Source organism: Gymnoscopelus braueri (assembly GCF_963280865.1).
Source record: "Gymnoscopelus braueri genome assembly, chromosome: 14".
Taxonomy (NCBI): domain Eukaryota; kingdom Metazoa; phylum Chordata; class Actinopteri; order Myctophiformes; family Myctophidae; genus Gymnoscopelus; species Gymnoscopelus braueri.
Genome location: NC_137619.1, coordinates 35744779 through 35766312, shown reverse-complemented (window position 1 = coordinate 35766312; position 21534 = coordinate 35744779). Strand labels below are relative to the sequence as shown.

At 41.3% G+C, this 21534-nt stretch overlaps 1 protein-coding gene across 2 annotated transcripts; it reads right to left on the bottom strand.

The window, feature by feature from the left end:
- Positions 1-483: 483 nt before the first annotated feature.
- On the bottom strand, positions 484-21074 carry mlip (muscular LMNA-interacting protein). Of its 2 annotated transcripts, none has more exons than XM_080449902.1 (12): positions 20838-21074; positions 11764-11901; positions 9324-11078; positions 8110-8181; positions 7845-7922; positions 7220-7312; positions 7073-7132; positions 6471-6512; positions 5800-5862; positions 5471-5653; positions 3392-3445; positions 484-1982 (listed from the first exon to the last, which is right to left on the bottom strand). In XM_080449902.1, the coding sequence occupies exons 1-12, from the start codon at positions 20865-20867 to the stop codon at positions 1830-1832; spliced, it is 2721 nt and encodes a 906-aa protein (XP_080306028.1). In that variant the 5' UTR covers positions 20868-21074; the 3' UTR covers positions 484-1829. The 2 variants fall into 2 exon arrangements, with proteins under 2 accessions (XP_080306028.1, XP_080306029.1); XM_080449903.1 differs by having other exon boundaries at positions 5531-5653; positions 20838-21071.
- Positions 21075-21534: the final 460 nt, after the last annotated feature.

Genomic DNA, 21534 nt, shown 5'->3' with positions numbered 1-21534 from the left:
CACACGGACGGACAGGACGGACGTACGGACAGACAGGGGGTAAAACATACTCTCTCGCCATGCCTTTCAGCCTGGCGGAGACAATAAATGTAAACACTTTAACCCTATATACTTTACATCAGCTATTTGAAAATAGCCAATCTACAAGCTCACAACACAAACCACTTTAACCACATTTACTGTACATCAGCTATTTGAAAATAGCCAATCTACAAGCTCACAACACAAACCACTTTAACCACATTTACTGTACATCAGCTATTTGAAAATAGCCAATCTACAAGCACACAATGCCTCACATACGCCTGTACATATTAATTTGGGAGTCCTTGACATGAACACTTTTGAGAACCACAGGATTAGACAACAGTTTTTAAGCATGGCAACCATTCAGAATATGCAACCCATTTCCAGTTATCTATTATTAATGTCAAATAGACCAAGAAGAAGAACAAAGAAAAGAAAAGAGAAACAGAATGGTTTCCTGGGACATTTATTGGTAGGAACTGGTGTACTTTACCCCAGTTCACATTTAGACTCACAGGGATGCACAGGTCAGTGATAACAGTATGTCCATTATGTAAACCACATGTACTCTAGCATGATTATTTGGCAAAAATAGCCGATCTACAAGTTCAAAATGCGTCACAACGCAATACGTTGTGAGCTTGTAAATGAGCTATTTGCTGTAGAGGGAAAAAGTAGCAGACCAAGTATAGACCCCTGGGGCACACCAGTCAACTAAGAACAGGTATATGGGTTTAAGACCCTCAGGAACATGACTTTAAATCAAGGTATTAAATTACATTGGAAACAGTATAATCTTATTCATAGTTGCGTATACACATGGGTTTCATATAAATTGTTACAAGATTTTCAAACAGGAGTTGAAACACATTATAAACTTAGTCAATAAGTCAGTATTGTAATATTTATAAACCATAAAAAATGTACTACATATCCCTACACTCTAGATCATAATGTAATATTACAGTATAGATATGCTCACAGTGTATTATGTTTCTATAAAAAAGAACATAAAATGACTGTAACCAATAAAGGTATGCTCGTTATGTCAGTTTGGCAAAGTAAAGAATACTTTTGGCTAAATGTTTTTCACTCACTTTTTTTATTAATAAAAAAATAATGGTCATATTTGGAGGAAATGACAATGGAGCAACATTGTCAAAGTAGCATTTTTTCTTTTTCAGTAATCAAACATGGACTGTAAAAATGCTTGACTATTGCACATTCCACTGAACTATTCATAGTGGTTACTTTAGTATGGAAGAATATGGCTATTATTAAACTAGAGCACCTACTTTTCCAGCCATCCTAAGACAACATTCTGTTGCCTTAAGATGGCAAGATGTCAACCATCACAAAATGACAGTGACTACATCAGAGCAATTTTATAATATATGGCAGCACATTTATACATACATCCTGCTTTATCATCAAATGACACTCCTGCATTGCTGATAGAAAGCAATAGTCACATTGCATGGTCACTCTCCACAATGTCCTCTATTCTCACATACAGTAGATTGACTTCAATCACGAGTTACTTGTCATAACCTTGCATCCTATAACTATGCAATGTCCTGTAATATCTTATAAGATATTTGTAAATAAAAAGTCCTCAGTGTTAACACAATGATAATTGTCTTTTCCACAATTTTACATGTCAAAAGAGTGTCTCAACAACTTAAGATTAACCACTCCACAAGCCCCATTTCAAAAATAGCAAATATAAGCGATCTGCAAGCTCACAAGGCATCGAAATGGTTAAAGCAGGTTGCAGAACCTTGCCAGGATGGATCCATGTTTCATAGTGTGCCATGGTCTTCAGACTCGGTAATGAGCAAGGCAGACATTGAGAAAGTGTTTGCTTTTTCCTGCTTCTTCTCTTTGCTTGAAGTATGGCCTTCAATATTTTCATATGAATCTTCGCCTGTCTCTTCAGGAAACATGCTTTCCATCTGAAAGAACAAGTCATAAATGGTTTTCAGGTTATTTGTTTTTTTTAAAGTAAAATAATAATGTAAAAGCAAAAAACAGAGAAGCTGTCAACCTTTCTTAACTTTTGATGAGAGAAATGTATTTATTTAGCGTACTTTATGGAATTGCCTTATTGTTTCTCACACAACACAATGTGTATTGGTTGTATTGGACAGCAGCATTGTTATTCTTCTGAAGGTCAGTTTAATCTTTAGGAGATCATAGCTGTGTGCCAAGCCAACAATTAGCCTTGCAGGAATGTCTGCATCAAACATATTAAATTAATATAAATGTAATATGCCTCACATAGGCTACTGTAGGTCAGAGAATGTGCATGTGTTAGAAAGTAAAATGCATAATGAGTAATGACAGATAGTATGTCTTTGCTGTACTGTTTGCTTTGTCATTGTCTGGGCATTGATTTGTTCCACAGGAAGAACAAATTTGTGTTGTACAAGCTACAACCTATAATTCAGACATTTTAGTTAAAGTAATCCTGGCTGGGAAATTGAAATGCTTAACGTCTTGAGAATGTAGTTCAGTATTAAGTCACAATCCTGTCAAATATTCAATTCTTTGAGCGAGAAAGCTTCCTCTGTGCGTACAGTGACACATACAGGTGATAATGTACAGTACACGTCTCTTAAAGGTATCATGACATTCATTTTCACTTTTTTTATTTTCAATGTTTTATTTGGGGTTTTATGACTTCAATTACACCCAAAAAACCTGAACTTAGAACATTCAGTGGATTTTCTGTGGTCTGGGGTTTTCTGAATAATTAGGCTGAAAAGTAATCTGAGCTTGGCCCTTCGACAGTGAGGTCACAGTCGATTAATCCCGCCCACTCTCCTCCTCGCCCCTCCCCTCCCCTATCCTTTCCTTTGGGGGGGGGCGGAGCAGAGGCGATGATTGACAGGCAAAATCCCTCACCAGCGACACCCGCAGGCAAAGATTTCTTTTTTCATTGCAGTTGAAAAGGCTTTAGAAATGTGAGAGAAAAACACCTGCCATTGATCACTGGAATGGAATTTTCACTTAAAACTTTTTGTACACTTTTGAAGGACCAGGACAAAGACTTTGAATGTGGTGTAAAAGTGAATGTCATTAAACCTTTAAACCTCCAGAACTGTGCACTGTGACACAATATCGTAACTCAACTGTAAATGATTACTTTCGACAAGTCTGTTTACACTGCTAAATAGTTGTTGACATGACCGGGAAACATACGCCTAATTCTCCAAATACTCCTGAGTTTTCACTCCTCTGCAGCTTGTGGGAGATGTATGCCCATGTAGGCTTCACTTTCTTTTGAGAATGAACATACAATACTATAAACAGAGCACAGAAGAATATGTACACAGGACAGGTACAATATGCATTATATTACCTTATTGGAAATCAGTGCTTCATTCTCATGGATTGTCACAATAGGGTGGGATGGCTGCATGAAGTCCAAGAACAGAACAAAAGACAAAAAGACATGATGAACATCAGGTTCTTTTAGTAGATAGCTCAGACATTTCCTTAAAATGGATACCATCGCCATAGTAACACAGTGGGATCGTATCACGCTAATCTTTATTTGAGAGAAGTCTCTTACGGTGGTTGATGGCTGATTTAAGCGGTCATGTGTAGTCAAACTAAGCTGGGTGTGACGACACACCTGTTGTGCACCGAGGCACACAGGATAAATCAGCTCCACGACAGGTTGTTCTATCATCTTATTTCCATGTGGCTTTCTACATTCCGGTTAAAGCTGTGGCAAGCAGTGCAATGTATGTCACATGGAAGCACTGGAAATAAGATGTTAGAAGATAAGGTAACCTGTCATGACAGAGGCTCTTTCTCTCTGAGGTGTGTGTGTGTGTGTGTGTGTGTGTGTGTGTGTGTGTGTGTGTGTGTGTGTGTGTGTGTGTGTGTGTGTGTGTGTGTGTGTGTGTGGCTGATAAGATTTATCTTGGGTGTGTCACACCTAGATCGGTCTAATTAATTTGACTCATGCCAGGTGTAACTGCTTAACCTATTAAAACCGGGAAAGCATCGGTGTCATTTTAGATTTTAGCAATATATATATACAGTATATAGCATATTGGTTGGCTATTAAAAAATAGCAGATATACAAGGTCATAGCGCGGCACGAAGTGACGCTTGTAGATCTGCCATTTTTGAAAAATCGTGAAAATGTGTGCAGATCTTTGTATATAGGCCTATACATTTTTAACTAAAGTCTTCTTCTTTAAAGTCTTCTTCTGGAACTAAATATTTTGAGATGGGGGTCCGTGGCCAAATACATATAATGTTGGGGGTCCTTGACATGAAAAAGTTTGAGCACCACTGATTATAGCAACATGTGTTTTTCAGAAAACGCATGTTGCAAAACAAGACATTTTGTAGAATCGGCCACAGGTCTTAATCGGTTAAGGTTACATGCAACTGAAGGGGAGTAGCCAATGGATGCAGAGGCATCCAAAGCATCAAAGTTGTCTTGGCACATTGTCATTTGACTTACTCACTGAGAGAGTAAGACTCCGTGACTTGGCTCACTGAAAGAAAACTACATGCGAGAAGCGTGCCAAGAGGAGTCAACCACGTGCTTCTATCCTACTGGTTGACACCCAGTCAAAGTTCACCAATGTTGAACTCCACACGTTGAACGCGACGGGAAGCTCCTCTCCTTCGCTCCCATAGAACGGAAGTAAACGGAACACGTATGTGACTGGGCCCTAAATTAGCCATCATTTACCGTACAATCACATCAACCTGTCAACCAAAGTGCTGTTGTGAATGAAGATGACATGTAGTACACAGTTATACAGACATCTGCTTACAGACAGGATAAATAACCTGAAACGTAGAGGTGGCAGATTTTCTGTACATACGAAGCCAAAGATTATTTTAGTTGCACTTAACGACATTACATGTCAACAATGCAAATGGACTTTAAGCAAATGGTGTGGGTCTCTAATTATGCTCCTTTTATAAACATTTGACATTCCATTTCAGGATTTTATAAAGCATTTCAGAAAGAGCAAATCCTACCCTAATATTATTACACGGCTTTGTTGAATACTCCACTCGATTCTGTTTGGTCAATCACACAATTCTGCGATCTGTTATTTCACCTTAACAGACTGCTGCTATGCCTCTGCTTACGTTGAAATGGAAGCAGAAACCTGTACACGAATACAATTTCAGGGCCTGCTCTACAAGCTCACAATGTGTCCCAGTGTGAGGCATTGTGAGCTTATAGATCTGCTATTTTAATCTTCTTTCGGAATGTTCACCTATTATGACATGGCCACATTAGGGATGCTATGGTTCATGTGGTTAAATTACAATTAGATAATTGATATGCAGACAACATCCACTCTGCTTATTTATAGGCACAAAACATCAACAGCTTACGTGGCAATTATGCCACTGTATGGTGTCACAGTATTACCACTACCAGCAACAGCATACTGACCCTAAACACAGATGTGTTTCTTTGGGATCCATCCAATATCCAACTCTGCGGCAGACCTACCATTTTCTGGTCAGTTACAGTTGGCTCTGCAACATATTGCCTGAAGGGGTTGGGATGAGATTCTTCATCTTCTACTGTTAGTCTGGGAATCGCATTCAAAGGACGAATAACCCCAGGTTTTGTCTGAAGAGAAATGCAATAATTACAGTATTCCTTTTTATTAACAGTTATTTCTGGAAAAAGCATCAAAGTGAAAACAATAACGCAGTACAAAGTATGGCTTGAATATAAAGCATGCTGTAAAATTATTTATTAGATTAGATATTTACCTTATTAGTATCCAGCAATTTTCCCTCAGCCGAATTCGATGCGCTCAAGCTACTTAATGATGCCTAAGGACACAATATGATATCAATTGTATGACAACTTTACAATAATTGCTATGGCATTTGAGTATCACACCTCCTATGTTACATCCAGCTCTGGAAATGCCATTTGTATTAATAAATTATAAATACATAATCACACACACACACACACACACACACACACACACACTAGAGCTGTTGCATACTGTATACAGCAGTGTTTCTCAAACCTTTTCATGTCAAGGACCCCCCCAAATTAAAATGTATTCGGCCGAGGACCCCCATCTGAAAATATTTGGTGCCAGAGACCCCCATAAAATATTTATGTAGTTAAATAATTCAAATATATATTTTTCAAGATTTAAAAACAAAATAGCAGATCTACAGTACAAGCTAAGACACCTTGAGAACTTTACAATGTCATTTTTATTTATGGTTGACGACGTTAACAATTTAAACCCTACATACAATTTGTTGCTTGGGGTCCTCCAGGGGTCTATACTTGGTCCCCTCCTTTTTTTCCCCCACTAAGTCTACACCAAATCTCTTTGCCAAAATTTGCTGATCTCCAAGTACATTGTTGGACCAGGCCCTTTAGTCAAAGAAGAAATAACATTAGATTTTTCACTCACATATTTAGTTTCACGTCCCAATCTTGGCATCGACATATTTTGCTGCAAAAAAGAAAAAAAAAGGGGGGGGGGGGATTCAAGCAAGATAAATATCTGGCATACGTACATACATGCCACATCCTGTTTCTTAAACTGATGAATAATGTAAACGTATTCAACCCACACACACACACACACACACACACACACACACACACACACACACACACACACACACACACACACACACACACACACACACACACACACACACACACACACACACACACACACACACACACACCTTTTAAGCAGTGTTTAGCTTTACATTTGATGTAGGCCAAGATTTAAATTTAAGTTGAATCTGTCTACTGTAGAATTCATTTAATCAACACTACCTTGCCCTAATGTAATTATTTTTAGTAGTCTTCCTCCTTCCCCATATGGCTGTCATAGTTCTTTTTCAGCATTACTGACTTCTCTCTGGTTTAGTGAAAATTTCATAAACTTGCACAGCAGTTTCACGGTTACACAGCAAGTTTCCAAAATTTCAACCATCACTAATGTGGATTCCATGATATTATTGAAGCTGCATGCTTCAGGCTATACCTACTACTACATACCTGTAGAGACCTTTTGTTAACCGAATCCTTCGGGCGTTGAGGCTCTCGGGAAGTATGGCACTGTTGGTTAAAAATGAAAACAATATTTTAAAAACGGTTCCATATAGTGTGCAACCATGTAACACCAATGCTATGGACTGAACTCACTTTTGGAATGGAATCTTCTAATATCTCATCAATGGCCGCATAAAGCTCCTCAAGCTCCTCTGACTGCTGTCGAAGCTGAGCAGGTGAGCACATCTTTAGAAAGAGATAGCAGTTATAATTTATATGGCCAGTGGTGGATAAAGTACAACATTTTTCATTTGCATCAATACTGTAATGTAGAAATACTGTAAAAGTCTGTTAATCAAAATTTACTTGAGTAAAAGTACAAAAGTATTGGCATCAAACTATACTTAAAGTAACAAAAGTAAAAGTACTCATAATGCAGAATGTCCCGTTTCACAAGGTATCATATGTATAAAATGTATTCAAATCTTTTGATAGGGTTGAAGTGGTTAATGTATGTTTTGTAATGATAATTAAAATCTACAAAGTAACTAGTGACTAAAGTACAATATTTGCCTTTGAGATGTAGTGGAGTAGAAGTAAAAGTATTGAAAATTGGAAACACTCCAGTAAAAGTAGAAATACCTCAAAATTGTACTTAAGTACAGTACTTGAGTAAATGTACTTAGTTACTTTCCACCACTGGAAAGAGAAAGCAGTTATATCTGGCCACTTTAGGTGAGAAGTGTTCTTTGAAGTCTTGTACCGTGTCAACAGTTACCTCAACATGGGTTTCTGTGACACAACTGTCCAGTGTCTCTGTTGGATGTTCATTTCTCTCCACCTGGTCATCAATTGCCTGTGAGAGGTGAGAATATGATGATTTAGATGACAGATCCAAGTCTTTGCTTAAGAGTTTACAGTCTTACTACATCTCATCAACACCAGATAAGAAGGGCTCACATATTTAGCTGTGTCAGCTCTTGATTAGCAATAAGCCAAAAGTGTGGGATTAGAATGTGGAGGGGGGAAAAAGGTTCACTCACCTGCTGGTCCAACAGAATCGTATTTGTGGGAATTGCAGCAAGGGATTTGTAGCTTGACTTAATCTTGTGTGGCTAGAGTTAAAAAAAGAAGATCAAATTAATTTACTATTCAGTGATTTTTCATACAACAGCTTTTTTCAAAGTGCGCTTGCTTGCTTCTACCATTAGAGCTATCTCAGAATCAAACTTAAAATAATAAAACAGCATGGCTCCAATGTGGATCTCATGTGGCCAGCCTATGTCGTCTACATCTACGACATCAGTCGTATATGAAATCTATGACATATGACTCCAAATTCCAGCGGTTTGTGAGATTAGCTACAGACAGACAGACCCTCTTAGATAGCTAGACTCGAGTAGACATAAAAATGAGTTGCCCAATACCAGTATTGCTCATCTTTGACTGTTGTTCAACAACAGTTAGCTTAGTCCCACCGTCTGCATTTAAGCTGATGCCAACCACATAATCATGCTACTATCCAATAGCAGATTTCAGCAAGCTGATTGCTATTGAAGCCATGTTGTAGCCCATCAGTAGCCCCTTTCACACATGCACTTATGGAAGTTTTCCAGACTTTAAAACGGAGGGGCTGCGTGTGTTGATGCAACAGCCGGACACTCACTACACAGGACACACAGCAGTACTACAAGTAGTGTGATGGGTTTCTGATCTGTATCTTCAGCCAGCTTTTCCTTGCTGTGGACATGTGGAAATGATGCAGCCGCAGTAAAAAGATTGCCATTGATGGTTAAGTGTATAAGGTTCAGCATGCAAGTCTAACTTAAAGAGCAGATAAAAAAAAAGCTGTTTCAGTGATAGCAGGGAGTGATGTGATGAGCAATAGAGGTTATCCTCTCCTTATGTTTTTATGATAATATTTTACACCATAACCACGTAAATCATGGCATCCCTATTTTGGGCATGTCATTTATATTATATATTTTTAAATAATTTAGCAATTTTCAGAAATGCTGAACATTGACATTTTCAAACATTTTCAGAAATAGCAGATACAACGCATCAACGCATCGTGGGACTACGCGCTGTGATCTTATAGATCGGCTATTATTTTATATCCAGTTTAAGTGGTTAAAGTATATAGGAAAGCAGCTGTGGAGTGTTGGTCAAAGCATATCAGACAACACATTGCACAATAACTCATGCCTCACTTTAAATAAGCAGGTGTCATGCAGATCTCAAGCAGAGTGGCTACCTTTCTTTTTTTACCCTCCCTGTCACTGCAGTCTGATATTCCACCCCATGGCCTTGGAGAAGGTGTGGAGCGAACGGAGAGAGAGGGAGATGGAGTGAGGAGGTCACGTGCTGAGGGAGCAGGCGAGGGGGACAGGGTGAAGCGGTCTGGGGTAGAACAACGAGAGTTGACGGGTGACGGCCATCCGTGAAAAACAATGGGCGTGTAGCGGGAAGGTGAGAGGCAGTGAGCTTTAGGAAATTGTGATAGCCGGTCACTCGAAGGAGCAGGGGGACTCTGGTGTGGCTGGCACAGTCCTTTCACAGTGTCTCGCATGGGAGGCGGTGGTGAAATCGCATCCGTGTGTCTCTGCACAGAGGAAACACTGACACTACATGTAGGTGAGCTGTACAACCTGGAAGCCTTGCTTTCAGATGTACCAGAGGGCAGCGGGCTTGGCTGTAGAGAACGGTAATCAAGTCCGTGGAGAGATGCGTACGACCGTGAGCTCTGCTCTCCACTTGGAGATATTTCCTGTTTGTAGTGTTTAGGGTCCGGCGAGTTGGGTTTTGAAAGGGAGAAGTGTCGGTTATTATAGGCTGCATGGCCTCTGAGATTGATGACATTATTGCTGAGCTCAAGCTCAGGAGAATCTGACTTAGACGTTAGGGCCGATGAGTGTGGAAGTTGCTTGTAAGCTTTAGATTCAGAGATTTCTTTAAGTTTAACAGGACCAGGAGAACGAGGTTTGAGTTCTGTGTTCGGAGATCGCTGGGGCGGTGCAAAGGGAAGAACTTGGGGCCGCGCATCATTCTTGCTCAACGATTGCGTCAGCTGGTTCTGTGTAATCATTGGAGGAGATAAAGCTAAGTCCCATTTGGCTGTATTGTTTGAATACACTCTTTCTGAGCGCCTTGTTGGTGGAGAAGGAGGATTGTCACTGTAGTGATCCTTCGACTGGACAGAGGGTGGGGCTGTCTCACATCTGTAGGACTCCCCGTGATAAGGGCTGTGAACAAGTCTGCCTATGGTAGAGGCTGATGACTGGGGCCTGGAGGACACCTCAAAGGGAATGGAGGATACACTGGAGGCTGCGGAGCAGGCGTTGCAGGAGGACAGGGTCACGGGGTTAATGGGCCAGCAGGGGGAGTAAGGCCTCTGCAGAGCAGAGGACAGGACGGGCAGGCGGCCCTTTCTCAGAATGGCTGTGAGCAGGGAGAGGCGGGTGAGCGGGGGCCGGCGCCGGGAAGGCGGCGGCGACGGGGGGCACATGGATAGGCTTTCACAGGATGAGAACGCAGACTGGGCCATGTGAAGCAGACTAGAGCCCGGAGCCAGAGCGTGTCTCTTCACCCTGACCACGGCGGGGGAGAACACACCCGAGCGAACGGAGGAGCAGGGGGACACTGTGCGGCTGAAGGAGTCATCCCCGTTGGACAGCTGCATGGCGGACCAGCTTTTCTCCTTGTCCCAGCCCTCGGACAGGATGGACTCTCTGGATGAGGCCGGGGTGGGAAACAGGTCTGCGGAGTCTGTGGGGCTTGCTCTGTCCTCCTCCTCCGACGCCGATGCTCTATTTACAAAGCAATCGGAGGAGCTAACCTCAGTGCCCAGAGATATGTGGTGACACGGCTGTGGGGAAATGCCCCTGTGTTTATCAACAGCTGTTCCCATAGAAGCCGTCCCATCAGCTAAACGGTTGCGTGTATTTTCAGCATGAATGCTGAATGAGGGAGTGATTTGAGGGAGGCGCACGTGATCCATGGGATGCTTCAGCTATGAGAAAACAAAGATGAAAGTTACATAAAATCTTTTCAGCAGATGGCAAAAGATGATGACACTCTGGAGAGTCCGTCTATATATATTAAATCTTAAAGTTCAACGAACCTTCAAAACAAAGGCTTAACCTGACAAATGAAACTGTCGTGATGAAAAAATAAAAAATTAAGTTTATGAGGTAATAAAAATGGATAGTTCTATAAGGTTCTGTAAAGTAGGTTTATCTATAAGAAATTTTAATGACTGACATCCAGAATGGATATGGATGATTTATTTTCCCCATGGGGCCATTCTTTGAACACACAAAGCTAATAGAATATGCACATCACAGGTCGGGTGGTGTTAAGTTAAGATACATTTTAAAGACAGTTTCGAGCCTAGGCTCTTCATCAGGTCAAAAACCTGAAACTTTGTCATTCAACATCGAAAATGTAACGGCAAAAATAAGCCTTCATCGTATAGATATTAGTATAGATATTCATCACGCACTATCTATGATTGAATTATATATATTACCCATCTAATTAAATTGTCACCTCCTCTTGAAAGGCAGTCAGGGTTTCAGCCTTGACAGCTGTGCCACAGTTGCTTTAGATTTAGGTTTGATCTCTTGTCCATTGTTTTATCAACAGCAACATTATACAAGGCATGTCACAATAACTGCTCATGCCCTTTCACTTACGTGAAACGTCTTCCCTTGGAGCATGTTTACACCATTCCTTGGTCCATCTTGTTCTGAATGCTTGATATAGACCATCCTTGCATTGTAAATCCCCCCGTCTGACATGGTGCCTGCTTTCTCCTTGGGAGCTGGTAAGTTCTGACAGGGAGAACGCAAAGCAAAATGTTAAGTAACAACTGAGTAACCGGAGAAAACCTGAGGTAACCCTCAGCCACCCCCTGAATGTAATGCCAAGCAGCAGCAGCAGGCATGGATCATGACTCTCTCGGGGGTGTGTTTCGTGTCACCAGAGCACATGCCGTACACACACGTATGATTCACATGTACAAACACATGCCCTGCTGACATTAGATCAGCAGTCCCATCAAGCATTCTAGTCAGCAAGCCAGGCAATGTCCACTAACAGAGATAAATAGAAGAGATGATGTTCCTTGTGGGCAATAACTCAAAACTGGAAATTATAATGTACTTACTTATGATGAATCCTACTGTTATGAAAGACACGGCTCCCTAATGGCCAATGTTTTGATCTAATTCTGAAGAAGGCAGTGTGTGTTAAAGGTAATCAACCCAGGATTTTCAGTAAGTTATAATTCTATGTCAATGAACTGTGTTATCTGAGCTATGTTATAATGCTCCTGTGAGTGGGCATGTTATGTTCCTTCCTACTGCTCTCATACCAACAAGAGTAATACAACTATGGCTAATTATAGCTGTGGAAGACATTATATCTACTAGATATAATGATTTGGGGCAGGATCCCCAGAGGACAGTGAAGTGAAAATGTAAGGACTTTCAAGACCTTTTTAAATACCCCAAAAAAAGAAAGAAAGAAAATAAAACCAATAGCCTACTGCATCAAAAGTAATCAACAAATAGCCGATCTACAAGCTCACAACGCCTCGTAGATCGGCTATTTTCACAATATTTAGCTGAGGGACAGAGTCAAACTAAATGGAATGCCTCAACTCCTTATCAGGGAGGGGGGTCCCCAGTTCAAATAATGATTATATTGGGGGGTCACTGCCTGAAAAGGTTGAGAACCACTGAGTTATAGTAGCCAACCAACACAACTGGAATTCACATGACGATCATGCACAAAGGACTGGCAAAAGAGGAAATAACATTCAGTAGGACAGGCTAACTATTCAGTTATTGTGTTAATTGCAACGCACACTATCAAATATTGTACAATGTACATGTATGTACAGGTGTGTGTGTGTTTGTGTGTGTGTGTGTGTGTGTGTGTGTGTGTGTGTGTGTGTGTGTGTGTGTGTGTGTGTATCCCTTTCATTGTCACCTTATGCAAGCATTCAACGAAATTGTGTGTGCGTGTGTGATACAAAAAAGGTGTCCAGAATTTGGAATCACTCCCCCCCCCCCCCCCCCCCCCGAATGAAGAAGGCCTTTGAAGTCAGCCACTAGAATCAAGGCAACCCACCCTAAAATATACTTGACGCAGACGGAACAGTTGACTGATTTGAGACTGCCGAAGCATTGTGGTCTGATGTGATACTGGTATTCAGTGCTTAATATATACTCTGAATATAGAGTCGTACGATGGTTGTACAATGGTGTCATGCGCCGAAAATAGCAGATCTTTTCAATTTTGCTCAACTTGTCACGATGCGACGAATTGTGTGTGAGCTTTTGGATCGGCTATTTTTGGTGAGCTAGTGTGAATCAGCCGTAACTCTTTCATTAGCATAAAGCACTGGTGAATGAACTAGGCCTCCAAGTGTGCTGGCGATAAAAATATTTTTGCTTTTGTATATTTTTGCTTTTCACTGTTTCCATTAGCTACAGTCATTGAGCCTACAGTCAATAATATGCAACAAGTACAAAATAAAGCTTACTGTATGTTAAAGAAACTGAACTCTGAAAGATCATGAAAAAATATTAGATTACCGTATTTGCACAAAAAAAAAAAAAAAATATATATATATATATATACATATATATATATAATATTTTGATTGTACGCCCTACGGGTCAAGAGTTAAGAGCCAAAACACGAACTGGCCTGATATAGCGCCACCATCAAGCTGATTAGAACATTTTGAGTCAGAGGTTCTTCCATGGCCTACTGGGAGTGTGCGTGCAGTTTCGCGCGGATCCAATGGCGCCGGAGATTAGCTGTTCACAGACACGCTCACAGACAGACTGACGGATGGACACACTCACAGGGGCAAAAACATAATCCCCCGACTTCGGCCGTTCCGGCCTCCTGGCGAGGCTAAAAAGTGGTTTCATAAAGGAAGCAATAGGCTAATTTGTTACAGATAGTTAAAGTTAGTGATCAATTATAAAACTCACTGGCTGTTATGTACCTCAAGGTTTCCTGTCAGCACTCCACATTTCTCCCCATCAATAACAGTGCTTTTAATTGGTAATGTCTGCATCACAGGCACAAATGTGAAGAGAGTAGGTTTTGATGATTCTCCTATTGAATAATGTGAGAGGACAACAAATGCTTTGAATGTTACTATTGAAAATCACCTTCCCTATTAGTAACAAACTGAGAAATGTTCTAGTCCCAGTAGACAACAGTGACTGTGTGAATCATACACTGTAGAACTTGAGCTAATACCTTCTAGAGATCATGGGATTTCCCAAATTGAATAAATACGACAGAGCCTATCAACACAAAAAAACTGCCTTGTTAACTCGATTTAGTTGTAAATAAGTAACTAATTTCCTGCTGTCATGCTCATTTGATAAAGTATGGATACAGTATATTCATGTAAAAGTTAGAAAAAGTCGACTTATTGAGTAAGCAACATTGACTCAATTATTCGGGCAAGTTATGTTAATACCTTTGAGAAAATGTAGGCATACTATAGCCTACTGTACATTGTGTAATTAAAAAATAATTATACAACAGGTAGTTCCGACCAAGCAATCTGATTGGCTGAAATAGCTTTCTACCCGTGCTTCAAACCAGCATCATAGCACGGGCCTAATCACATTAATAAATCACTCCGCACTGCAGTCCGCACCTGATTAGACCATATATGGTACAGCTGTGCTGTGAAGTCACGCTGTACCACGGTAGGAAAACAAACAGACAGTAGTACCCACCGCCGCCACCGGAGAACACACAGCTACGCAAAATGGACTATGTTGTTAATTTTGACTTATTTGGTGGACTTACGGTTGATCAATCTTGCCATCTTGACGCGTTGTGAGCTTGTAGATCAGTTATTTTGGCCACGTAACACGATCGTACGACGGAGCATATAGCCTACTGGAATCAGCTGTGTTGATGGGACTATTTTGTCTCAGTCAAATAAACTCTTCTCTTTACAGGGAAACGGATAAGCGAATTTTTTTTATTATGAATTGCCCCACAATATGAATACATTTGGATGTGTTTTGTTGGTAACTGTTGTATAATCGCAATATTACACTCGAGGGTGTGCTTTACCTTACATTATTGGCACTTCTGTGATCGCGGCAGAACTCGGCTTCGCCTTGTTCCTGACCGCATCACAGGCGTGCCAATAATGACGGTAAAGCACACCCTCTCGTGTAATATTGCTTAATTTAAAACCAGTGGAATTTTCAGCAAAACCTCTTAACCTCTTATTAGCCTACTCATCACAACATCTGCGCTAAAAGAAAGAGAAAATCACCTTTTTGCTGAACTGCAGTAAAAAAAATATATCTGTGGTCCTAAAACTGAAATGTTTGGGGCTCAACGCCCAGCCAAGTAATAAACATCCTGTCCAATTTCTAGTTAACATTGTGTCCTCCAGAAAAGAAAGGCCACACCTTGAAACCACTTTCCACACTCTCACAGCAGACTCAGAGCACACTCATTAGCTTCTTGCATCATAGAAATTAATTGTGTGTCTTCTCTATTGACTGCCAGCGTGCTGGGTCATCTTCACAAGGGAAATATTACCTCTATTCGGCCGGCGGAAACTATGCTTTTTTTCTTTTGTAACAAAAAAAAAAGCATGGGTTTCCGAGGCTAGGCGGAAACTGGATCAAAGGTCATGTTGTCATTCCCTCCTCCACTTAGCCTGTGGCCAGTCTCTCTCTCTCTCCTGTGTGTGTGTGTGTGTGTGTGTGTGTGTGTGTGTGTGTGTGATGGGTGCGCGCGCTGCTGCTGCTGCTCTGTCTACTCTACACACCTGCGGTTCATCAGCTCATCATCACCATTAAATCCTGCTTCCCATCCATTCATTACCAGATAATTGTTTGTACTGAGGTAGAGTTGGGTTTTGAACTGGTTGGAAATATCTGGACAAATGCTTATGTTTGAACTGATCAATATGGAAAAATATCAGTTATAGCCTACCGCCCAAAAATGTATACAAAAGTTTGTCTATGTATTCTTGTACCTCTTAACTAGGATAGCCTCCAGCTTCCTCATCATTCTCACCTCCGACACAACATCCACAGCAATGACAGAGCCAGCCTTCTTCACCAGCTTGTTCAGTCTGTTACTGAGCAAGAAGCAATAACAGACTGCTTGTTCAGTCCTCACTAGTGACCATTGCCCTCCCAGAAGAGGACAATGGCCACTTCAGACTGGCTGAACATTTGCAGCATCCTGTTGCACATGTTGGGGGACCTGAGCATAGACATATAAAGGTAGACGACTCCTTCGGCTCTGAGGCGTGCGTATGGGTGCATCCACACATGTACATCAAGTTGTCGCACGGAAGTCGGAAGTCCCATCCACTCCCATGTTATAGGAAAAACCGGACCGGAACTTCTGGTTTTTAACTTAACATGTGAGTGGATGGGACTTCCGACTTCCGTACGACAACTTGACGTAGGGTGCATCCACACATGTACGTCAAGTTGTCGTACGGAAGTCGGAAGTCCCATCCACTCCCATGTTATAGGAAAAACCGGACCGGAACTTCCGGTTTTTAACTTAACATGGGAGTGGATGGGACTTCCGACTTCCGTACGACAACTTGACGTACATGTGTGGATGCACCCGTACATGTGTGGATGCACCCTTTCTCGGCCGTGCTTCCACTTCCTTCCGCCAATGAGGTATCTATATAGGTTTCTATATCTATGGACCTGAGCCTCCTCAGGAAAAAAAAACAGCTTGTGAGGGCTTCTGTGTTGTCGGTCCTGGTCACCTCGTTCTTTATTCGTACACCTAGGAAACTGTAGGTATCCACGATGGAGGGTGCTGGGAGCTGAAGGTCTCTTGTTGCTCCGGCAGTACTAGCCCCTTGGTCTTGCCTATGTTGAGTTGCCTGTCATTCGCGCCATCTGATAACTTCTGAAGGTGACATGTTTCCAAGTTCAAATGGAAGTCGGCGGTGCAGATGGTGAACAGGAAGGGTGACAGAACAGTACCTTAGGAGGCACCTGTGCTGCTCACCAGCACATCTGAGAGGCAGCCCTGCAGTTTGGTCTGCTGGTGAGGAGAAGTGGGTCATCCCTTCTTCTTGGGCACTGAGACAATGCAGGAATTTTTCTAGACTTGTAGCATCCTCTCAGCAACGTAGCCACACCCTAATAACCCTGCTGTATTGTCTATTTTACTCTTTATAAATGGGACCATTATTTACAAAAAAAATTTACATCTTGTTGTATTGAAGAAGACTTGAGACTAGCAATTGAAAATATTAACTCATATCTTATTGCCTGAAAAGTGCACATTGCCTATATGAAAGAAATAGTCTACCTAACACTCAAAGTACAAAATAAAAAAAATGCAAGGGCACACAAATCAAGTGTCATCTCATAACCTTTCCTATGTGTCCTACTGTCCTTATATAATCTCTGTATGCATTTCCTCTGTAGTCACAACAGCGAAAGTAAATAATGCGAAAGGTCGAAGCATGCAGTCACTTCCCGCTTGCCCATGACAGCTCCTGTGACACTTTAATCGCTGTGAGAGTTGTGGAGGTCATGCCGTACTCAGATCAGATTTCAAACCCCCTGAGAGCTGCTGTGTTTTCCCGCATGTTGTTTATCACGGTGTGTGATCTTACTCGGTTATTTCTTGTGGCATGCCGGCCTACAAACACCAGTATCCATTTCCTGAAGCAGACCACCCTCCCTGATGATTTTTAAAGAGATGGTGGAAGTATTAGGCAGTCTTCGAGAAACTTCTTATAGTATGAACTTTAAGAAATGTACGGTTAGTTTTGCCCAGAGGTTTTAATTACATCTTATATTATCTTATAATATGAATTAATATTATATATCTCCAGCAGCTCTAGATTTGATGTCATCAACCACAACCTTTTCTGTATGTACTACTCCTGTAACATATCCAACATGTGGGCCTAACCAATGTCAAGGTTATTCTTTTTTTACGTATTTATTCCTTTCCATCTCACAGTATTGAACTACTATATAAAACAGAACACAATTTAATGTGTTGCAGTAAATCAGATATCAGAAATGCTGTGTTCCAGAAGATGTAAAGATGTCAGTAGATCACAGTGTGCTGCTGAGGATAGAACATAAACAGTTGGGTGTGTCACCAAGGAAAGAGTTTAATTACAGACAATCATTTCCCCTCAGCGGATGCATAAATAGAGCCTATTGCCAGCTGCTCTTATAGGAGCGTGGTTATTGAGTGTAGGCCTACTGGGTTTCTTCGAGTTGAGTAGTGGGTAAAATGCAGTCTCATAAAGCTGGGGGAATAAAACAACCACAAAACTGAGTTGGAAGTAGTCGTATTTCACTGAATCTCTCTAACGTTTGGAGAAAGCATCCTCATGTGGTGTCACTCCAGTTAATCATGAGCACAACATTTGTAGGGAGCGATTAATGTGTGTGTGTGTGTGTGTGTGTGTGTGTGTGTGTGTGTGTGTGTGTGTGTGTGTGTGTGTGTGTGTGTGTGTGTGTGTGTGCGCGTGCGTGCGTGCGTGCGTGCGTGCGTGCGTGCGTGCGTGCGTGCGTGCGTGCGTGCGTGCGTGCGTGCGTGCAGGCTAGATTTCAAATGCATGTTTCTTATTGATTGAGCTCCATCGTTTTTGTTATTACCATAAAAAAGAAAGGGAAGAAGAAGAAGGGGGTTCTTCTTCTTCCTTTTCTTTTTTATGGTAATAACAAAAACAATGGAGCTTGCACAAAAACTAATTTCACCCATTGTTTTACACCTGTAAACCTGTGCTGTGACAATAAAGTTGATGATATAAGATTTGCATCATGTTGGTACTTGTTAAGTTTTAGAGTGAATTTCAAATATTACAATTTCAAAAAGTTTTTTTTACAGGTAGAAATATAGTTACAGTAGGTCTTTGGTTAGTTAGATGTTTGGTTGTAGACATTTATGATACCTTCAGTTCTTGGTAGCAAGACACTGTAGCATGAAAGTGTATGATACAGTTTCTTCTAATCTTAGAACCTCTGAGCTATTAGCCATCCATTATCTATCATATAAGGGGGATTAAAGACGTGTAAATGATTGATGAAGATGTGTGGTGATGCTAGTGTGAAGGTTACCGTTTGAGACCTATGAAATGTAAATAAACTAGAAAAAGTGCTCCTCGGAGCACAGGTCTCCGCCAGGTCAGGTAAGTTATTGTGGCCTCCTGGTGGCGCTATAATAGGCCAATGTGAAAAGGGTGGCATTTCTTCCTCGGCCTAGTGGGAATGTGCGTGCAAATTTTCACGGAAATCGCACGCAGCGTTCATGATTTCAGACATTTTGTTCAAAACGGACCAATCCTGCAAACTTTGGAAGTCAACCTTAGTCAATCAGGATGGAATATGAAATATCGGACAGATGCGTCTTGATCACATGACTATAGAGATACTGTGTACTGTGTATGTTTGGATAAAATGTGAAGGATTAATATCCAAAAATGTATTTGACATAAGTCGGCCTCCTGGTGGCGCTGTAAAAAGCAGATGTGAAAAATGCAGTGCAGATGTTTTTCCTTGGCCTCTAGGGCAGTGTATATCAACCCTGGCAAACGTACCAATTTTGGGCCGGGGCTACTGCTGAGGTGTGCCGCGCCGTTTGAAGAAGGTTTGAAAAAATATAATTTTGAAAAAAAAAAAAAAAAAAAAAAAAAAAAATTTTTATTTATTTTTTACAATAATAATAATCAGGCATGCAAACAGCCCCTAGGTGAAAAGGGTGACAACATGCAGTTTTTTTCGGGTCAGGTGTCACACTATTGCCCTATTTGGATTAAAAACGGCTAGTGGAAGCTGAAAAGCTACACGTTTGCATGTCTGAATAATGCAAAAACAGAAATATTTGTTTGCATTTGCTTTTTTTCTATATATATATACCGTAGATTTTTTGGCTATGCCAGGTGTGCCTTGGCACAAAAAAGGTTGATAGACACTGCTCTAGGGAGTAGGCATGCAAAGTTTCACGCAGATCGGTGCAGTTATAGTTAAAAATGCAAATCGGCCTGTTATAGCGCCACCATGAGGCTGATGTGAAAAGTTTTAAGTGCCATTTCTTCCTCGGCCTAGTGGGAATGTGCGTGTGCAATTTTATGCAAATGGCAAGCTGCGTTCATGATTTGAGGCAGTTTGTTCAAAACGGACCAATCCTGCAAACTTTGGATGGTAACCTTAGCCAATGAGGATGGAATATGGGAAATCGGACAGATCAGGGTTGATCACATGACTATAGAGATACTGTGTACCGATTTGCATGAGGTTTGGTTAAAAACTGTAGGAGTAATGGGAAAAAATGGGTTTTGCACAAATCGGCCTCCTGGTGGCGCTATAACAGGCCCATGTGAAAAATTTGTGGCAGAGGTTCTGAATTGGCATCCAGGGAGTGTGTGTGCACAGTTTCGCAGCGACCGGGCCAACGGTGCCGGAGATTTGGTGCTAACACACAGACAGGACACACGGACGGACGGACGGACACACGGACGGACGGACAGGGGCGAAAACATACTCTCTCGCCATGCCTTTCGGCCTGGCGGAGACAATAATGGTTTTGAGATTGAATCGCTGTTTCATGCAGAACTTAAACCAGTTGGTCCATTTTAGACACACATATGTGAAATACATTCAGGAATTTCATGTCACCCGTGTCCCAGCACCTACCAGCACCTTCATGTATTTCTTATTTAACAGAAAAAAGCATTTGTATTTTAAAATGCTCTTACCTTGCCCAGCCCTGCATTGAAGCCCTCCATGATAGTTTTGTTCAAGTACTGCTTAGGCCTATATCCAAGCTTTTGGGAGAAAAATCCTTTGAGGTTATCAATAAGCCCAGATGCAAAAAACACTCTACTTTTTAATCTCTCCAGTGAAGTTCAACATGCATTGCTGTTCTTGTGTGCATAGCTATAGCCGTAGCTGACTTCCTTTTATAGACGCATAATGTCCACAAATAGCTTACACACAGCAGCCAGGCTTCTGGGCACTGATAACAACAGGGTTTCTCTCCCCTGGGAAATGAATCAGTGCTTAGTTTCTTTCTTTTCTTTTTTTCCTCATTTGAACATTTTGTTCATGTGATGTAACAGTATGTCAGTGTCCACTTAGTGTCATATCTCAGTGGTTCTCAAAGTGGGGTCCGGGGACCCCAAGGGGTCCTTGAGGGGGTTCCAGGGGGTCCCCAGCAAAATGTGTTAATACAGCATCACAATAATTTTCACCACTCCCTTTTATATGTTGGCTATTCAAAAATAGCATATATACAAGCTCACAGCGTGACACTCCATGTCACGCTGCGAGCTTGTACATCTGCTATTTTTGAAAATATTTGAAAAATATCTAATATTTTTAAACATAAATTTCCCCTTTTGGGGGTCCCTGGAAAACCCTTTTCAGATGGGGGTCTGTGGCCAAATACATATC